Raw genomic sequence first — 20,752 nt, 5'->3', positions numbered from 1 at the left:
GCGATGTAGAGGATTATGAAACGGCGGCCTTCGTGGTGTAGAGGACAAGACGCTTGACTCACACACAGAAGGTTTCGATTCCCAGTGAGAACACAAAAATGAAATGTGATTTTTCTCAAGTCTGAGTGTTCTGTGATGTAATCACCACTGTAATTGGGCCTCCTGGCCTGTTGTGGTGCAAAAAAAATATTTAAAAAATAAAAAACGAATACTATAGCAATAATATTCCTATTATGTATTGTTAAATCAATTTTATTTTTAATTTCATCTTTGTAAGGTGTTATTTTGAAACCGTGTAAAAAGAGGTTCGGAGTATTTCCTTCCCGAAGAAGTTCTCCGTCTCTCTTGGAATATATTATGTCTAATAATATGTAACAAGTTTTCATTCTAATTTGTAAAATATATCTAATCATAATTACCATTATTATTTTATTAATAAAAAAAAAAAATCAGTATATTATCACTGTAGTGGGAATAGGTTAATTAAATACATATTTATATTATATAATAATTGTCTACATTATTATGACTCTTGCGGTTCCTCTCCATCTGAATCGATAATTTTATTTCTTCTTCTTATTTTTCCTTCTGGATCATTCCGGTGCGTCAGCATGTGTCGGTACTGTAAGGAGAATATGATTTATAAAAATGCATTATTTTAAAACAAAAATAAGTAAAAACTATTATGTATTCAATAATTCACTGCGAATTTAAAAAGTAAATTTTATTAAGACTCCCGGTTCAATCTATGCAAACTGACGACATCACAATTGAATTGTTTGTAATTTATTAAACCTTTTGCAAAATTATAATAGCAGTGAAAAATTTCAACAATAAATATAATAAAAAAATAAACAAAAACTTCTCGAGTACTTTGTGATATTTTTGTACTTATAAGGCGTAAGAATTGTATTTATAATAATAACGACTTAAGATAATAACTACTATATTAATTACATTAAAAGCCTCATTTTGTTTAGTTCATGTTTTGTTTTTATAAAAATATACATTATTTAAAAAATAATAATCATAATATCTCAAACCGATGTTAAAGTGATTTGCGAGAGACAGATTTTAAAGTAAGCGAGAAGAGTCTTTCATGTTGAAGACGATATTTGAAATATTGTTGTTTCTATATGTGCCACAGAAAACTTCGATTTTAACTGAAGATAAATTTACTTTTATTATTTTATTTGTAGAATCTTAAAATCATAAGGATAAATATTTTTATTTTAACAATATAAATAACATAAATATGAGTTTCGCTTTTCACACATCTTGAAATTTAAACCGATGTTAAAAAATAAATTTTAAAAATTAGGACATAATATTGGACGAATTTTAAACAAACAATAAGTTTGTTGGTTGAGCTATATTATAAACAAATGCATCGAAGATATAATTTAAGAATGTAAATACTAATAATTGTGCTTAAGTGTCTCAGCGCAGTGTTCCATCAACACATTCATGAACACGAGTGAATACCTACAGCATAATGCTAGCGCTCTGTTCACAAATCTGTTGGAATACTTTTATATGAATGTTCATTGATGTAATTTTTCAGTGTACACATAAAAACTAAGTTGATAAATTATACGGATAAATGCATTTGTCTTTTATAATGAGAATATTTTAAAATCTCATCTGTGATTCTTAGCGCTTGAAAATATGCCACCGCGTCTGGGTGATGGCAAACATACTATATGCTTAGCGAGAAAGAGTTAAGACCCGTAGACGAAAAAATCAAACAAAGGTGAAACTTGCGCTGTGTGAGCCGCGCTCTAATGGCTAAAGAGCGGCATGCGGCTCGCAAGCCGTGGTTTGCCGACCTCCGTCCTAGGGCTAGGATTTGATTTCTTTTTTGAAAGCTTCTTTTTTTATCAGTCAACTTAATTCTTTAGGCAAGCCTATTAAACAGCTCAGCAGATAAATAATCCTCGCTCCTTTTACTAAATGTTGAATCTCTTAAATCTCACTTTTTAAACTAACGCAGCATTTAAAAGAATATGTGATCTTGAGAATGTCTCCTAAACAAAAAGAAACTTGAGATGTATGTAAAATAAGGTAATGTAAATCAATCACCATAGATGACTTCTGATTGAATGCACGATTGCAGTACTTGCATATGAAAGGTTTAAGCCCTTTGTGAGTGAAGAGATGCGTCCGTAGCACACTGCTGGAACTAAAACAACACATTATTATGGTAGGCACTCCATTATCATGTTATAGTAAACTACAGTGCAACAAACTTATCCGTAAAATTGATGAGGGCGCCCAGTCAATTTTATATCCAAAAATTACCTCGAGCATAGTAAGCTATGATTAGTAGATAAGAAACTTTTTTAATTTCAGTGCTTTTTTTACAAAATTAGCGTTGGACGTCACAGAATAGATAGACAAATACTGTGACGCCGGACGAGGCCACCGAAGCTAAATAAAAACTCTAATATATAGTGATACAAAAACACAAATTCGGAATAACCAGTGACCAGTTCCATCGCTTTCGCAACATCTTCGAGGCTGGTTCGACTTCGAAAGAAGAAAGGATAAAAATTACAATGAACTTCCACTAAGAATTTTCACAAACAAGGAGCGATAAATATTTTTCAATTGAACATTCACAAATCTTCTTCTCTGGTCTCAATCCTGGAATTGGCTGGCAGCAATTACTTTCATTCTTCTCCTCCATTCCTCCCTGTCTTGTGCGGCTCTTTTAAAGTCAACATATGATGAGCAGCGCACGTCCTCCAATAGGTCCTCCAGGTACTCTCGGCGTGGGCGTCCCCTAGAATTTGTCCCCTCGGCCATCCCCTCCATTATGACATGCAGGAGGCTACTTCTTGACGTAGTATCTTGGCCAATCCATCTCGATCGCCTTTCGGACAAGGTCCTGAGCAGGTGCCTTCCACCTTCGATTCTTTGGAGAACCTCCTCATTTGTAATGTGGTGGTCTCTCCAGGAAATTCCTAGTAGTCTTCTATAGGACCACATCTCGAAAGCCTCTAGTCTCCGTTTATCTCTTTCGGATAGGCACCATGTCTCGCAGCCATACACCAAGATACTCCATACATAGGTCTTGATTAGGAGTATTCTTAGTTTTAGGTCTATATGATTTGATTCTATTATTTTTGACCTTTTATTAAATGCAAGTCTAGCTTGATGTATACGGCTGTCGACCTCGCTCTTAGACCGACCGTCCCGGGTTATTTTGCTCCCGAGGTAGACAAACTCCTTGGTGTTCTTTAGTGGTATTCCCGACATCACTACTCTCATCTGGTGTTGCATTCGGCCTACAGTCAGTAGCTTTGTTTGTCTTTATTTATCTTCATACTGTAGTTATTTTGAAGAATGCTTTCCATAGTTGTTAAGGCCTCTTGCAGTTCTTCTTCACTTTCAGCAACCATAGCAATACGTCAGCAAACCTTATCATATCCACCTTTTGCCCGTGTATCTTTACACCTTCTCTGTGACTCATCGTCTCTCTCAAGTCGTCAATCGCACCCTGTATATAAGCGTTAAAAAGAACAGGTGATAGTGAGCATCCCTGTCTTACCCCTTGTCTTATATTGGTTTCTTTTGTATCATCGTCACATCTGATCATAGCGGCCTCATTCTTGTATAGCGCCTGGATTATTCGTCTATCTCTATATTTGATATCAATTTTCTTTAAAATCTCGAAGAGTCTTTTCCATTCTACTTTGTCAAAGGCTTTCTCCAGGTCTATGAATGCAATGTATGTGTTTTGGTTTCTTTTTATTATTTTTTCTAGTAGTATTCGTAAAGACAATATTGCTTCTCTGGTTCCTACACCTCTTCTGAAGCCAAACTGGTCTTTGGAAAGGATGTTCTCTACTTTTGGTTCAATTCTCTTTAGGATGATATTAGTCAATATTTTTGAAGCATGGGATATTAGGCTAAGAGTTCTATGTTGCTCACAAATATTACTCGTTAATTTATTTCCTGTTTTTCTTTATGTCTAAGTAATGTGTAATTTTTGCTGACTAATGCATTCCTATAAGTCTTTCTAATTTTCACTACTATAGGTAGAACCATTACTCATGCATGCCAAAGTCAACACTCGTAATTGAACATAATCTGACAGTTGAATGATATTGTTTTTTTTTCTACAGTCAATTTTTTTATTGTTTTACAGATGTTTGTTGCACGGTGGAGTGATATTTGGTGGTACATACCTGTACATCTTCCCACAGATATCACAGTTGTAGGGTTTTTCTCCGGTGTGTGTGCGCATGTGCTGAGTTAAGTGCTCCGGTTTACGGAATCCTAAAACAATAAAACATCAATTGTAGTGTTAAGTGTGACATGAGTACCTATTTAAAAAGGTAAGGTTGGCAATCAAAGAGTTAAGTCTTTTTAAAAAATAGCACAAATCAATTTAGGGCCCTGATGCTTTTATGGCTTTTCTGTCTGCTTAGTACCATCGCAGAGGGAATAGCTGTCGCAGACCAATCCCCGGGATTGTAACCCAAGAGAGATATATTGTAGTTGCCTAGTAATATTTGTTAACTAATATTGCTAAAAATTGCCAGGACTTATTTATTAAGCGATTAATTAAGATACAGAATTTCATTAATTCAAGCAAAATTATCAAACAGTTGCACACAATTTTTCATAACTTGTTTCGCAGTAAAGCTGTTTTGAAAACAATGATGTTGATGGATGCAGAAATAGAGGAAGACCGAGAAAGACATGGCATGACCAAATCCAACAAATACTTAAAGATGGACATGTCAAAAGTCGGAATAATCGGCGCGCGTGCATGAGAAGATGTATGAATGTAGAGGAAGCGAGATTTGTATGCAAAGATAGAGTGTTGTGGCGTTCTATCCTCTCTGCCTACCCTTACGGGGAAACGGCGTGATGGTTTGTTTGTTTTTGTTGTTTGATATTACGAGCCGGGCACAGAAGGGATAATCAGCTTCCTAGTAATAAACTGCCCAATATGTACCTTTCTTGCAGTGCGTGCAGATGTAGTCCTTTTCCCCGGAGTGGATCTTGAGGTGGAACTTGAGGTGATGCGGGGCACGGAAGGCCTTGTTGCACACTTCACACTTGTATTTTCGCTGGTCCGTGTGCATTCGCATGTGTACATACAGGTTGCCATTCTGCCGAAAAAAACACAAACCTTTACTTATTACTAATATGTACAACTGCAACTATTTTAACTTGGAAAGAGTTCAGTGGAAGTTTTTACACTATATACAGTTCAAAAAGGGTAAACCTGTAGATGAAATTTGTTACCAAACTTTGATCTCTGACTAACATATCACAACAAAGATAAAGTGTGTAACATTCACTTTTCATTTTTTTAAATAATTATTAATATATTAGTAAAATAATTATGATTATATTTTATGTCAATTGCTATAATACTTTATCTACTCTTTAAGTAAATATTGTAAGAGCTCTCAGGGCGTTTAAAATGAATAAAGAAATATGTATTTAATATTTACATATGACGAGTGTTTAAACAACAACGGCAATCTCCACTATTGGTCTAAAATGAGTTAGATATGGCGATGGATGGAAAAACAAAAACAACTGTGAATTGCATATTACTCAAAATTAAAAAAGTAGAGAATGCCATCTTTTATGTTTTAACACGCCTCATGTACTCGCTGGGCAAGGATACTTGTATATCGTAAATGGCAAAGTATTATCGTAAATTTCAATAAATAAATAGATTAATTTACAAAGTTAAAACCCTTCATGTAAAACACTACCACGGGGCTGCAACCCGGTTAAAGGTTGCATTCACTAATATATCTTTAGTGATATATTTATTTGATAAATCAATGCAGTCTACAATAATTAAACTCGTGACTTTAATGAAAACTCTTGATTTTTTAAAAATAATTTGGTAATTTTCAATGAATCTAATTTGAGTACCTACACATTATATTTGCGAGTGCAACAATAGACTGACAAGGATTTAACCAAATGCGGTGTTCATTATATTTTAATTTTTGTTTTCAAGTATGTTACACACATTTTTTATATTCTGTCAATTTGCATATTTTTTTTACAGTTTGATAAAACATTATTCCTGATAGATATAGGTATATAAAACAAGTCTGTTACCGCCTCTTTAAACGTATACTATAATTTTTCCTTCAAGGAAAATAATTAAGATTGAAGTTGTGTTTAATCCTGATATGTCAAAAACGTATCTTAAAATAAATTTGTTATTTGATGTGATGAATTTGACAATTTTTTTACTGGATTAGTAAAAGAACAAATAATCGACAATAAATATTGTCTTTCTTGGGTGAGCCCGAGTAGGTTGGATTTGTCCTGACATTTCGGTTTCTGTTGCAGGAGCCATCTCTAGGATAAATTACGTGTTTATGTATTACCGGTTTGTACTGTGTCGCAGTCGGCAGAAGGTATATTCAGTGCTATTTTGTTGTTTTTCATATATAGTGCCGGGAACCATTTAGGATCACAGAAAAAAGATGACACATATTGATAATAGTGACCATGAAAATCTACACACCTATTTAATCTGATACATAATATTTAGTGTAAAGTCACCTGTACAAATCTCTTGTGGCAGACTTCACACTCGAAGGGCTTATCTTGCGAGTGTGTTCTTTGATGGATGGCCAAGTAACACTGCTGCGTGAAGGCCTTACCACATTCACTGCAAGAGGAGTTAAAACCATATTTTGAAAAACAAAGAATATTATTTTAACGGTATTTGAAATAGAAACAAGGTTTTACAAATAAAGAAAAAAGTACATATGTTTATGTAATTGTTAGGTAAAAGGAGTTATATTTAAAAGATATTAGGTGCTTTAACATGTTTACGGACACTTTTTTCTCATAGGATCCATTCATTTGAACACATGATAATTGTCTTATTTTTTAAAAATATGTATTCTTATTTTTTAGAATATTTCATTTCAGATTGGACCGTAGTTGATTTGAAGTAAATCATATAAATCATCACTTTCTATTTTGTTGTATCCCAACTCAACACGGGGCTCTTGGCCTCATAGAGTTAGGGATACGTTATTTTTATTTTGTAACATGTATCTTTTATATGAATAAATAATTATTTGATTTTAATATTTAACTGGGACACTTTTGCTGCGGACCATTTTTTCTAGGGACACATTATCTCCTGTTACCGTGTAATTACTTCAGTTTCACGTAGGCTATAGGCGTCATTTCACTACCAATATTTTTTGGACTGACAACGATAGCTGTCATTTTCTAAATGAGCGACAAAGTTTTGACGGCTATAGTCGGCATAGCCGCGAACATGTTAAATAAGTAATAATAATTACATAGAAAAAAAACACATCTAGTTTAATCTAAAAACTGCTAAATGGTAAGAAATTAATATTAAAAACCTGCAAATATGTGGTCTTTCTTTTAGTGTGTGAGTGTGAGTCTCCATATATTCTTGATAGGCAGGACCTAAAAATTTAGATAGAAATTTCACATTTTTAGTATTACATAATACTTTTAGTTTTACATAAATTTCATTATTTTTTAAATACTTTTTTGTTAATGATTCTTTTAAATAGATAAAAATGTCTTTTCTAAACACACATTTTTTTATTGTAGGAAAAAAACACCTCTACAAATAAATACGTAAATCAATCTCGTTGAGATTTAAACCTGGGACAAACATCTTGGGTGATCCCGTGTAAGTTGGATTGGTTCCAACGTTTCGGCTACAGTTTATACCGTATATAGTTTACCCCGAAGATGGCTCCTGCAATGGTAGCCGAAACAACTAAACAAATTCAACTTACACGGGATCACCCAAAAAAGATACATATTGATAATAGTGAATGTGAAAACTTACGCACCTAACTGTTTATTCACACAAATATTTTTATATCTGCTCTTTTTTTAAGTAAGACTTAGTCTAGGTTCTAGCACCAAGGAATGGTCATTTTAAATCATTCTTGCATGCATTTTAGATACATTAAATGAAGCCTTTTCACTACAAATTGCCCTTTTTCAAGATTTCAGATTTACATCGAAATTATCGGGTTTACTCATGTAGGATAAATTTATATTGGTTAAGATTTGAAATTTAGGTAAACCAAATTTCTGTTAAAATTTGTAATTTTCAAATGTGAGATTAAATTCATTTGAATAATCTGAAATCACATTCTGCGACAAATTTTGTAGAATCATTATTTCTTAGAATCTGATAAAGTTAAAATTTTGATCCGACTTCATTATTTCTTTGTATGGATCCAACGGCAAAATCTGTAGTGAAGAATTTAAATATATTTAAGTAAATTGCTGAATCTTTTGAATGACATCAAAATGTTAATATGACGATCTCAACTGATTTTACCTAATGAAAATTTGAATGTGGGAATATTTATTTGATAATAAGATCGAAATTTAATTCGATTAACGAGTCCACATTCATCAACAGATCTCTGAGGTGTACAGAGAGAAATATTTTTGCGCAATATTTTTTTTTCTGGTACATTCTTGTTTTCTTTAACTTGTCAAATAGAAATTGTTTCTGGTTATGTCTCATCCAATATTTTTCAATTAAAAATGTCAGAAATGGATTACATACATTATTAAATAATAAAGTAGACTCTTTTAACCTACTCTCTAAAATTAATCTTAATGTCTCCTTTCGCGTGACAAGAAATAAGTATTTATTCCATCTGCCAGTCTGTAGTACTAACCATGCACAACACTCTTTCCTCTGTCGTTCTTGCTCTAACTATAATGCTTTTTTTTCATCTACTGATATATTTTACATGCCCCTTAATTTATTTTAAAATAAATTAAGACTTATTATTTCTGGCTGCGATACGATCCCACTTACTATTTAATGATGCTCACACTTACACACACCTGAACACTTACTCCCACACTAATACACATAAACACACATCTACACTTACTCTCATACAAATACACATAAACACACCCTTTTGTTGTAACACAATTTAATAATATGTATGATTTTTATTTAGAAACTTGGCTGGTCTGTCTTTAAACCATTTTTTTTTTAGTGTTATTTTATCATTGTCGACTTTGTTTCTTTAAAATAAATAAATAAATACCACTATGCTTGTCCTTCATGTGCTGGAGAAGATATTCGGCAGATTGATACAACTTGTTACATACGTGACACTTCTCGGGAACAGCTTTTGCTCTATTGCGCCTAGTTGTGCTCTACGAGAAAACATAACGCCATTACAATGTTTGCTGAATATATTCCAAGTATGATTGTAGTTAAAATACTGTAATTATTAATTATGTATTTATATAATTTACCTTTGTTTGAAATCACCGATTAAAATTAACATATGGACCATTTTAATATAAAAATAACAAAAAAATTGTGTAAAATAATGTTCTTAAAACTAACAACACTGACAAATACTTCAAGTAACTATCTACATAATATGCATCTTTTGAAACCACAATGCTCAGCGTCCAGATTACAGATTCTCAAAAAGGAACAATCAGATGAATTTGTAATACAGTAAAACCCCTGTTATACGTTTTTCAAGGGAGCAACAAAAAAGTGTAAAACTGAAGAAAACTTTAAAGTGAGGAAATGAAAAATGTATGGAAAAAAATAAATTTCTTTGAAATATAATTATTGTACAAGACTACAACACTAAATATACTGTAGAAAAATTGTAAGAACTGTTATTATTGGGGATTTTTCATATTAATCAAGATTTATTGAAAAAATATTTTGTATTTTTTCAAGCAATACTACAATGTGTTTTTTTATTGAATTTAAAAAAATACATATTTAAATAATTTTATCTGGGTACTTAACCTTAAAAATCGCGGCAAAACTGTTTCACACTTTTATTATAACTATATTTAGTAAAATGTCAAAATTAGACACTTAAACAAAATGGTCAACAAAAAAAATTACACTGCACCTGCTTTGAATTTAGTTTGAGACAATAATTTACGCCTTTTTTTATTTACCTCTATTTTATTCTCCATTCACGCGGCGGCGCGCGGCTCGCTTTTGACAGATCGAATAAGTTATGAAAAAAATTCGACGTAAAACCGGGGTTATGAAAAACGTTAATTGGGGGGAATATTTAAATGAGAATGTATGGAAAAAATGGGACCTAAATATTTGGAAACGTAAAATCGAGGAACGTAAAAACGAGGTTTTACTGTAATTGATTTTACGTTCGGTGAAGTTAGAAATCACAAAATTAATGTTTCAAATAATAATTATTCAGTAATATTAATTTTTACTTACACATTTTCTATTAGTTTTATCGATGTGTATTTTTCTGTGTACCTTCATATAGCTGCGTGATCTAAAAGGATATTAAAAAAGGATTATAACCAAGATTTTCATAAAATTCACATTGTATAAAATGGCGTTTTTTCTAGTAGGGTATATTGGTGTGTTTATTGCTATAAAGAAAAAATGACTTTCAAATTGATCAAAAATAATAATAGTACAGGGCAATCGAGACAAAAGTGAATTCTACACCAATATTTTAATGAACATTAAGACTCAGAATATAAAAAAAATTACTTGAATGATTTCCCGCAGAATTCACAACTGAAAGCTCGTTCAGCCGAGTGTGTCCTCAAGTGATTTATCAAATGATCATCCTTAATGAAACCTGCAATACACGATTCCTTCATTATACTCAAATGTTATATTGTCGAGCGTGTTGATTAGTACAGTACGGGGATGTGCAAGATATACCCGACGAGTGATATCGAGGTAATGTACGATGTATCCTTACCTTTTCCGCACTCCGAGCAGATGTAGTCCCTGATGCCGAGGTGGATCTTCTTGTGGAAGTGGAGGTGGCGTGAATTGCGGAAGGCTCGGGGGCACGTGTCGCACTTAAAGGGCCGGGTGTCCGAGTGTATTCTCTGGTGCACCGTGAGACCCGACACCTGCGCACAGAGCTCGCTCATCAACATCACGTATTACATACGACTACCATCGTGCTATTTCTGCGCTTATTACACTGTATCAGCAGGCAAAAGGGATGAAAGATAAGCTCTTTAGATGCCAGTTGAGTGACTTTTAATAATTTAGTAGAAAATCAATATTTCAAGCAAATATATTGTACTCAGCATGTCGGAAATTGAATTAGAGACTTATGAATGACAGGCAAACGCAAAAAACACCGCATATAAAAAAAGAAAAATAGTAAAATAAGCATGTAGAGAATGTATATATTTCTCTAAAGAAACATTTATTATTTATTTATTTATTAAACACTTTTTACACATGCATATTTTATTTACACATCTTAGGGCAATTTCTTTCTACCTACCCAAACGTTCAGTTTGAGAAAATAATAGTAGGTATATGGATATATTCTAGGTACATAAATATATATACACTTTTATATAGAAATATACTATGAAGAGAGGAAGGGGAATGGGAAAGAGAAAAAGGAGGAGAAATGAAAAAAATCTAATATTCAGATAGTGAAATTTCCATCTTGATTAAATTTATTACCGTTTTTTCTCAAATATAAGACACGCTCTTATTTTTCGAGAAAAAAAATCGTTCAAAACTACAATCATAATTAAAAGGATTTAAAAATAGGCATATTATTTATGTACCATCAGAATCAGAAATTTTCTTTGAATTTGATGTCAGCTTTTTATGTGTCACTTTTTGACGAGTCACTGTCTGCGTCTTTCAAAAAAAATGACATCAAATATTGGATTCACTTATATCAAATTTATGTACTGCAGCACTGTTTCTGTGCATTTTTCATACACAATAACTTTTTTTTTCAAAGAAGCATCAAAATGTCAGCGTACCAATCAGCAGAACTGACCGAGAAGAAGCGGAAGAGAACTTGAGACGTCACACGCTGGTAATTTCAGAAATACAAAATTTTAAAATATCATAGCGCTGATAACATGATATATAAAATTTAAAAAAAAGTCTTTTGGCTTAGTTTAATGATCCATTAACAAATGAAATGAATTAAAAAGCCATCTTTATTATTATTATTAATTACAGGCGGGCAGCCTTTGCTATTATATTATAATGGGCATATATCTCGTGCACTGCTTTTTGTCTGCTTTCTTCCTCCTTCAAAAAAGCATCCAAACGGTTTTTGAACGGGTTGACCGAAATGGAATAGACAACTAGGCTTGGCCATTTATTCCAGTCTGAAACTACCCTGCTGGAAAAGAAGTTTTTCTTGAGATTGAGGTGGAATTATCAAAAGAAATTACCTGCTTGAAGCCTTTGTTGCAAATATCACACTGGTAAGGTCGATCTTTGACATGAGTCAGGAGGTGAGATTTGAGGCTAGCTTTCTGTGAGAAACAGCTATCGCAAGTACTGAAAAAATAATCAAACCAGATCTTCAATTTTTTTTATCCTAATGTAATAGTAAGAACTCATTTTCGCATATACAAACAACTACTTACATTTTTTCTCGGCTGTTATTTTTTATGTAAAAAAATAATTATATTACTGTTATTGAAAAAGATTGATTTACCTACAAACAAAAGGTTTGTCCTGCACTTGGTGAGTCTTCACATATTCCTGATAAACTTCAGCTGAAAATAATCACATACATTTTTATGAAAAAATATTTTCAATTCACTTGACTAACTTACTACTCTGCTAATGTATATTTTTTATGTAAACCTTTGTCATAAACTCTCAAATTATTTCAAACTTAAAATTCACAAATAGGGTTTTAGAATTCCAACCATCTATGCGCTCTGTAGCTGCAGGATGTGTTGTATGTAATCCAGCTCTAATTTGTTAACTTGAAAATAATTAGAAAAACCAAATATCATTTTTTTAAATCATGCAAATGGGGGTTAAGCTTCACACCGTCCATGCGCTCTGTAGCTGCAAGACATGATGTAATCTAGCTCCTATTATTGTTTGTTATTAAATTAAATTATAATTAGAAACGAGGAACTTGAATCCTAACCATCAATGCGCTGTGTAGCTGCAAAACGTGTTAGGATATTTATTTTACAGAGCCCTTGAGGTGACTTTTCACAAAAATGGCGCTATATAAATTATCCACAATAATAATCATAGTAATTAGGAAAGCATATTTTTTTAAATTAAGCTAAAGTATCTGATGAAACATCAATTCGCATCATTCCAACAGAAGCAATATTACTTATGGATGAACTGTTAATTCTATACGGATAATTATTAAGTAAATATCTAAGGTGTACAGTGATTGAACTAAATTTTTAAAAATACCATGAGAATAAATGCAGGAACTTACAAAAAACATGCAAGAATTCCTTTTCTGTCGTGCTTCGTTACAGACATTTTATTAAAAAATCCTTTCATAATCTCGGATAAAATAAGTTGAGTAAAACTTCAAATGCATAAAAACTAATTAAATTTTCACTGTAATTCTATCAATATTTGGAAATATTCCGAAACGCTAGAGTCACCTGTCTCCATAGAAATTTGTGTTGACACGGCACGCTGTAATAATTCGATATATTAATGTATTTGTCCGTTTGGGAAAATGTTGTAAGCTGGACGCATGTCACTTTGAATTGAAATATACGCATAAAAACCTAGCATCGGCAGTCCACTAGTTTGTACCTTGTGCCGTAATGTGAATATCCAGCATTTGAATGGCCAGCATTTGAACTTCATCAAACATTTTGATTATTTAAATTAAATATTGAGAATGTGTCATTATATGCCATTTAACTGGCAACCTTTCCTTACATTGTGGTCAGGTCAAGCGGAGATTGCGTGTTTCTAAATAAAGTTATTTACATAATATAAGCTTTAATAGTAGGTAAAAGTTTAAAGTGTATTTTTTCAATCAGGAATTTAGAAACTTACCAGCGTGCCTAATTTTAATATGTCGTAAAAGAAACTGTCTTGATTTGTATAAAATACCGCAATCTGGACATTTTTCTGGTATTGCTTTAACTCTATGAATCTGCAAAACACAGGAAGTACATATTAATTATGTTATTTCAACAAGCGGCCTCCGTGGTGTAGTGGTCAAGACGCTTGACTCACACACGGAAGGCTTTGGGTTTGATTCCTGGTGAGAACACAAAAATTAAATGTGATTTTTCTCAAGCCTGGATGTTCTGTGATGTAATTCATCACTGTAAATGGGTCTCCTGGCCTGTTGTGGTGCAAAAAAAAAGCCCTTATATGAGAGAAGTTCATACCCGACTACGAGCAATATTATATCAATAGTCAAAATACAAATATCTTATACAGTTAAAAATGATATCTCTGAGGTAATTTTCACAAAAATGGCGCTATACAAATTACCCAACTATATAAATATCTCAACAATGCGCCACAAACTACTTATAGGAAGCGTTAACACAAATGTGTAATCTGTTTATACCCGCGAAACAAACCTGTTTTTTATATGCGATGTATGAGGGTGATAGAGATGGCGAAACCGTTCATTTTACTGAATATTTCCTAATCGAAATACTTGAATTTCATTAATAGCAACAAAAAAAAAATTTAAATCCTGAAAAGTTAAAAATTTATTAATTTCTTAACAAAAAGGTGATTTGTAAGTAGTAACAACCCTGGGTGTTGATTCACAAGTGTTATAAGCGAATCTGAAGCAGTGCAAAAGGGCGCGACATACAGCTTTGAATTCATTGTGAAGCGGCATAGACAATTAGTCCTTTTTACTATACAAAGCGTTTTGCATGGCAATGTTGATGTTGACGGAACAACGCTCGCTTCCACTTGTCTGCTCTCCGTGGCGTTTGCCAATTTTTCAAAATATTTGGAACATCGTTTGAACCAATAATTGTATGAAACATCATCTCTATTAAATTATATCTCAGTGTTATAAACACATATATTTATTTTCCGTATGATGAAAACCTGTTGATATATGAAAAATTAGTTTTATTTTAGCCGATTGTCAGGTTAAGAACCCTTATAGATCAGCATAACGAAATTAAGCTGAATATCTTAAAAATACATTGAAAAACACTAACATGGCAGGTAGACATTGGGCTATTCAGCATGTGAAAGCAGAGAAAGGACCGCTCGCTTCTTTGACATTTGTTTTACACACAGCTAAAAAAAGTTTATTGTACATTTCAAGCATTCCGGGTAGAAGAGAAAAGAAACTGACATTGGTTCTAAAAATCCCCGCAGCAAATAAGATTTAAATTATGTAATTTTAAATACAAACCTTCAATACTTTTTTTTCTTGGTCATTGTGAGTATTTTCTTCGATTGTATCACAGAAATCAGCGTTGTCATTCAGTTCACTTTTGAAGCTCACGTCTGATTGGTAGCCTTCCGCAATAGAAGGAGAATGAGCCTGAAGTTCGATATTTCCAGAAGCTAATAGTTCCTCTATATTTTCACGTTCCTCAATATTTTCACTCTCTTCTTTAATTTTGCTTATTGCAAGTTCTTCACTCAAAAGGGTGTCGTTTTTGTTTTCGCTAGCTGCCAAATTCTGTAAGAAGACGTTGAAATAAATTATGCTAATATTTTTTAAATGGTGAGTTTTGTTTTGTATAAACAAGATTATTACATAATGTGTTAATATTTATATTTATATAACTTTTTATAACCTCTATGCTGAAATATTTTATAAGTAAAATTGTTATTAAATAGAAATGTACAAAACCTTTAGAACTAGAATTAGGAATAGAATAAGTCTAACATTAAAGAAAACATAAAATTGCTTAATGTATAAAGAGTAAAAATTGTATGATGAGACGCGTGAAGTACGAAGAATGAAAGAAAACTCATTGATTACAAAAAAAAAAAACCTATGCTTATTATAATAATGAAGATTTTTTTATTTAAACTACAGTATTGAAATTAAATGTAAAAACTAGTAAATATAAAAATCCAAAATTAACAAACTGAAGAAAAAAAAAATCATCTTTTTAAGAGAGAAAAATCTATCTCTCGTACTTTCTACATTACAATCATTAAAAATAATTGTTGATGGCAAATTGTTATTACCTCTTTTTATTATTATACACATAAAAAATGAGTGTTAGCTAAATCCACAAATTAGGGATGTAAGTATCACTCGTCTTTTATTTCTATAATAAATTAGAATAAACTTCCACCGAGATTTTTCATTAACAAACTTGAATGTTATACCTCTTCCACTTTTGGTTTGAGTTCGGAATAATAAATTGTGATACATTCGTCATCAGAGAGAGACCATTTCTCGTCATTTTGTTCATCGTATCCTGGAATAAAATAACAACAACATATTATTTATCACAAAAAGCAAAATTAAAATTGCCCTTATTAGAAACACTCATCCTTTGAAATATTTAAATTAAAAATACAGTTGAATGCAAATAAACATTTCAGTTTGGACTATGAAACAAATTATTTAATTAAATTATATTATGTAGGTTGAAAGAAGATAGACAAACCTGCTTCACATTCCTGTTTGACTTTAGTATCTGTTTGCAGGGAGTTCTTGAGTATTTCGTAAGACCGCTCGCAGTTCTTAATGAACTTGTGAGCTTTGTTCAGCTTCCTCAGGCAACTGGCGCAGATGAGAGCCGGGAATCCATCGTCTACTTGGACCTGCAATAAAATGCAATGATGAATTTATTAATCCTACTTCCGGAATCGTTGTCAATTAAAAATAATATCTACAGAGGTATTTTACGGAAGGGTAATTCCATGGTAACTCACGTTACATTTGACTCCACAATAGGGAAATATCACAAACTACGAATACCAATAAACATATATGAAATGGATTTAGAATAATTAATTGTATTTTCAAAATCAAGATGGATGCTGTGGAGAAATGTTTTCATATATAAATGTAAAAAATAAATCTAATAAAAATATGTTGCAAAAAAAAACGCAACATGTTTGGCCTTGGTTGTTGTGATGTCAAGATTAGATAGATAATGTTCTCTTGTGGTCCTGTGGCTAGTGTCTCGGACTCACGGACCAAAGGTCTGTGGTTCGAATCCCACTCTGCCCCAACTTGATTTCATTTTCTAATAGTGAGTTATTTACAACTCGTTGAAAATGGCCCTCAAAATTAAATATTTGGGTAAATCATAAGAACGCAAATATTTCTTTTTTTTTAAAAAAAAAAAAAATTAAAAAAATATTTATTCTGTATACCACTGTACATTGAATATCGATTAAGGAAACATTTTCAAGAAAACAATAATTCAATAAAGGTAAACAAATATTTTCAAAATAATTATTGTGCACGACATGAAGTTCTATGCACTGGTATATAATGCTAAAACTCTGTTCTAATTAAACACGTAAGAAAAAATAAAAATAACTAGAACTTTAAGAAGTTCTTGTTTATTTCAATAACAATAAACTAATTTTGCTATCTATACCTCAGGGAGATATTGTTACAATTCATATTTGTCAACAAAATGTGTGAGCATGCTACGGAATAGTAAGATAATTAACTTTGTAGTCACTTTACAATAATATTTATGACTAAGATTCACTTATTTGAGCTTTTACTAATAATGGAATATCATCTTAAGAATCTTCAGATGAGGAACTTATTTTTTTGCAACACAACAGGCCAGGAGGCCCAATTACAGTGTAAATGTAAATTTACAATTCTAAGTCTTTTTATGAACACTTATATAAAAAGGCTTGGGAAAATCTAATTATATTATTTTTAAGTAGATATGAAGAAATAAGTAGCAAATTTTATATGGCAGACTAATAAAACAAGATAAGACTCATCATCATTATCATTCCCTTCACTGGATTGGTACACCAATCACAGCATATCTCGATTAATTTTGTTACATGAAGGTAAGGTGATCAGTCTTACGCTTCAGGTACCAGTCCAGGGACTATAAAATATTCTAGTGTGAAAACACTCTTTTAAATAAATATTTCATATCAACCATGTCGGGAATCGAACCCGAGACCTCTTGCATGGTAGGCAAACGCGCTGACTATTACACCACGAGGCCAACAGTTAAGACTAATAAAAGAAGAACTGAAGTCTTTGATAAAAGTACAAAATTAATTATATATTATGCTTTTATACTTCTTTGTATATGGATTAATAATATGGCCGCAATGTAGTAAACAAATGCAAGAATCAATACAAAGAACAATGAATAAAGCACTTAAAGTAACATTTAATTTTAATATATACTAGAACCACAGATTTATATAGAAAAACAAAATTGCTCAATTTAGATGAATTAATTTACACAGAAGAGGTAAAGATGATATTTACGATGAAAAATAATATAATAAAGACAAATATTGAATTTAATTTTAACTACGATATACATAAAATAAATACTTGAACGTCAAATAATTTAACTTGCAAACAATCTAGGACTAACAGAAAAATAAACAGTTTTGTGTATACAGCAATAAATTTCTACAATTCACTTTCTAATGACCTAAAAAATATAAAAAACATATACATACTTAAAAACCACCTAAATAAAACAGTTCTTACAGCCCGTGCGACGAGTGATATGTGATGTTATTTTATCGACTTTTTATTAAAACTATTGTGTCATAATATATTATATCCCCTCATACCAGCACTTTTGCTGATTGGGAATATTTCGCACAAATAAAATTTGTAATGTAATGTAAATTTAAAAACGATGTATTTTGACAAAAAAATACATATATATCAATTGAACAGGACAGTATGGCATAGGTGTTCTCTGTCGAATCTAGTTCGTAATACATAATTTTAAATGTTTAAAAAATTATTAAAATATTACTTGTATGTTTTTAGTGCAATCCATTATCCTCTGAGCAATAGATGGTGTCGATTTTTTAAAAATACTGAGTAGTTTGCCACCATCCTTTAGGCATAGCCTGCAGACCTTCTGTGTTAGAGCGTCGGTGTATTGTTTCATTTTTATTAAATTATAATTTGTGAACAGCCAATAATCAATTTTAATTTACACAAAAATGCTTTGTGCGTAACTGATAATTCAAAGCTGATTGCGAATGGTCGCAAAAAAATTACATTAAATAATATGCTTTTTTGCATATTTAACTTTGACATTTGACATATTTATATTTGACAGAAATGTTTCAGTCACCACTTCATAGATTTGTACGCATTTACGCATAATCAAAGACAATAATCCTTAGTTGAGAAATTAAGTACCCCAGATTCAAAACCTGCTAATGGGGTCTACGTTCAAGGCGCACGGAAGGAATGCGGTAGCCTGTAGTGACGCTGTCCGTTTGTGTTTCGATAAAAACTGGGAAGTCGATATTCACTAGAGTTTTAATAGGTACATTATATTTGTGTGTATCGATGCGTTAATTTTTATCTAAACTCAACCGGGCGCGGGCGTCACAACAGACTACAGCATTCCTTCCGTGTGCCTTGAACGTAGACCCCATCTAAACCTACCTTTAGTCACTAACATTCTACACATACACATTCCACTAAAGTTTAGTGGAATGTGTAGGTATAATATTTTGAATAAGGGAAAATGCAGCTTATGTTTTTTTTTTAAATTCTGAATTAATTAGAAACTTCTCTTCCCTAAAAGAAAACGTCATTATGCGTAATATTCATATATGTATATAACCAGTATAAATATTATGTAACAACTAGAAAATAATATTTCTTTTAGAATCTGATATTTAATTTTAAGGATCTTTTTTCAATAAAAATGAACGCTAAACGAACTTTCTCTCTAAACACGAGTTCTATTAGAGAGCTAGAAATATTATTATAAATTATGTGCTATATATAGTATACCGCGTGTAATTTTATTCTTATTTTTTAAGGTTCTCGGGAGGCGTTCGTAATATGTGGCCCAGCCAGCTGTATCGCCTCCGCTTGGTGTCAGTTAACACTTTTATTATTAATATTATTTCATTACGCCAGTCTTATTTATAAGGTACTTCATACCAAAATTATATTATTTAATAATATATATATATATGTGTGAAGTATTAGCAAGAATATGGAGAAAATAGCATAAATCATCTAAATATATAAATGTAATATCAAAAGGGTGTGACAGTTGGATTTGACATTTGAGCCAAAAGTCTTATGTTTACTGTTTTTGACAAAAGGGTGGAGGATATACAAATAACGAAAAATGACCCTGCTCAGTATCTAGGACAATTAAAGCAAGTTTTTTTGTTTTTATTATATGTTTATTTATACATCCATATATACATACATACACATACACACATACATGTGCACCCTTGTAAATATACATACACACACACATACATACATACATTTATACCCACATACGCACATACACACATCATCATTCCCTTTCCGCACCTAATGGTGCATAGGACACTGCATCGGTACACCAATTGCAGCATATCTTGATCATAAATACATACACATTTACATACCTTTACAGGGTGTTCTTAAAACCCTGTCACATCCAAAACCACGATGATCGTCGATAAGTATCGTCATTTTTTTTTTATATTACTTACCTTGCAATGTAATTTAATCTTTCAGTTTCTTTCATTCCTAACTTAGTTAAAAAATCGATTTAACGGTCTTTGTCGAAATACTATTATATCTTTGAAATAATAAATGAACTACGCTAATACGATTTGTGTACACACCACACACCATTAAATTCTAAGTTACAAAGAATTGCTGAGGAGCTTGAAAAATTCTCCTTAGTAATTTTTATGTTTCAATGGTAATTTGTTAATATTGTGTAACTTGTTTTCGGCCGACATCAATGTACGTCCTCAAAAATGAATACGATTTTATTTAAATTTCCCTCCAGTCCAGTGGGCGGAGCAAGTATCTCTGCT

General features: G+C 31.9%; 1 protein-coding gene across 2 annotated transcripts; it reads right to left on the bottom strand.

Annotated features, from left to right (window-relative positions):
- Window positions 1–381: 381 nt before the first annotated feature.
- On the bottom strand, window positions 382–19,078 carry LOC148274011 (uncharacterized). 2 transcript variants are annotated; one of them, XM_088237750.1, is made up of 17 exons: window positions 18,712–19,078; window positions 16,387–16,543; window positions 16,103–16,194; window positions 15,168–15,440; window positions 13,826–13,925; window positions 12,489–12,549; window positions 12,220–12,328; window positions 10,755–10,911; window positions 10,538–10,628; window positions 10,253–10,313; window positions 9,078–9,189; window positions 7,380–7,446; window positions 6,556–6,664; window positions 4,970–5,126; window positions 4,194–4,284; window positions 2,083–2,182; window positions 382–622 (listed from the first exon to the last, which is right to left on the bottom strand). In XM_088237750.1, the coding sequence occupies exons 1-17, from the start codon at window positions 18,847–18,849 to the stop codon at window positions 524–526; spliced, it is 1,974 nt and encodes a 657-aa protein (XP_088093876.1). In that variant the 5' UTR covers window positions 18,850–19,078; the 3' UTR covers window positions 382–523. The 2 variants fall into 2 exon arrangements, with proteins under 2 accessions (XP_088093876.1, XP_088093875.1); XM_088237749.1 differs by lacking the exon at window positions 382–622 and having other exon boundaries at window positions 1,842–2,182.
- Between the last annotated feature and the right edge of the window lie 1,674 nt (window positions 19,079–20,752).

Source organism: Micrasema longulum, unplaced genomic scaffold (genome assembly GCF_059751315.1).
Source record: "Micrasema longulum isolate JH-2025_06_02 unplaced genomic scaffold, ASM5975131v1 h1tg001779l, whole genome shotgun sequence".
In the NCBI taxonomy this organism is placed as follows: Eukaryota; Metazoa; Arthropoda; class Insecta; order Trichoptera; family Brachycentridae; genus Micrasema; species Micrasema longulum.
The sequence above is the reverse complement of the archived record's forward strand: the minus strand, read 5'-3'. Positions and strand labels throughout refer to the sequence as shown.

Excerpts from the sequence above, each read along its gene's own strand:
- LOC148274011 (XM_088237749.1), bottom strand. The coding sequence starts at position 18,849 with ATGAAACAATACACCGACGCTCTAACACAGAAGGTCTGCAGGCTATGC. Across the intron at positions 10,629-10,754 it reads CTGCTCGGAGTGCGGAAAAG|GTTTCATTAAGGATGATCAT; the intron begins GTAAGGATACAT and ends CGTGTATTGCAG. Across the intron at positions 5,127-6,555 it reads GCCACAAGAGATTTGTACAG|AATGGCAACCTGTATGTACA; the intron begins GTGACTTTACAC and ends TTTTTTCGGCAG.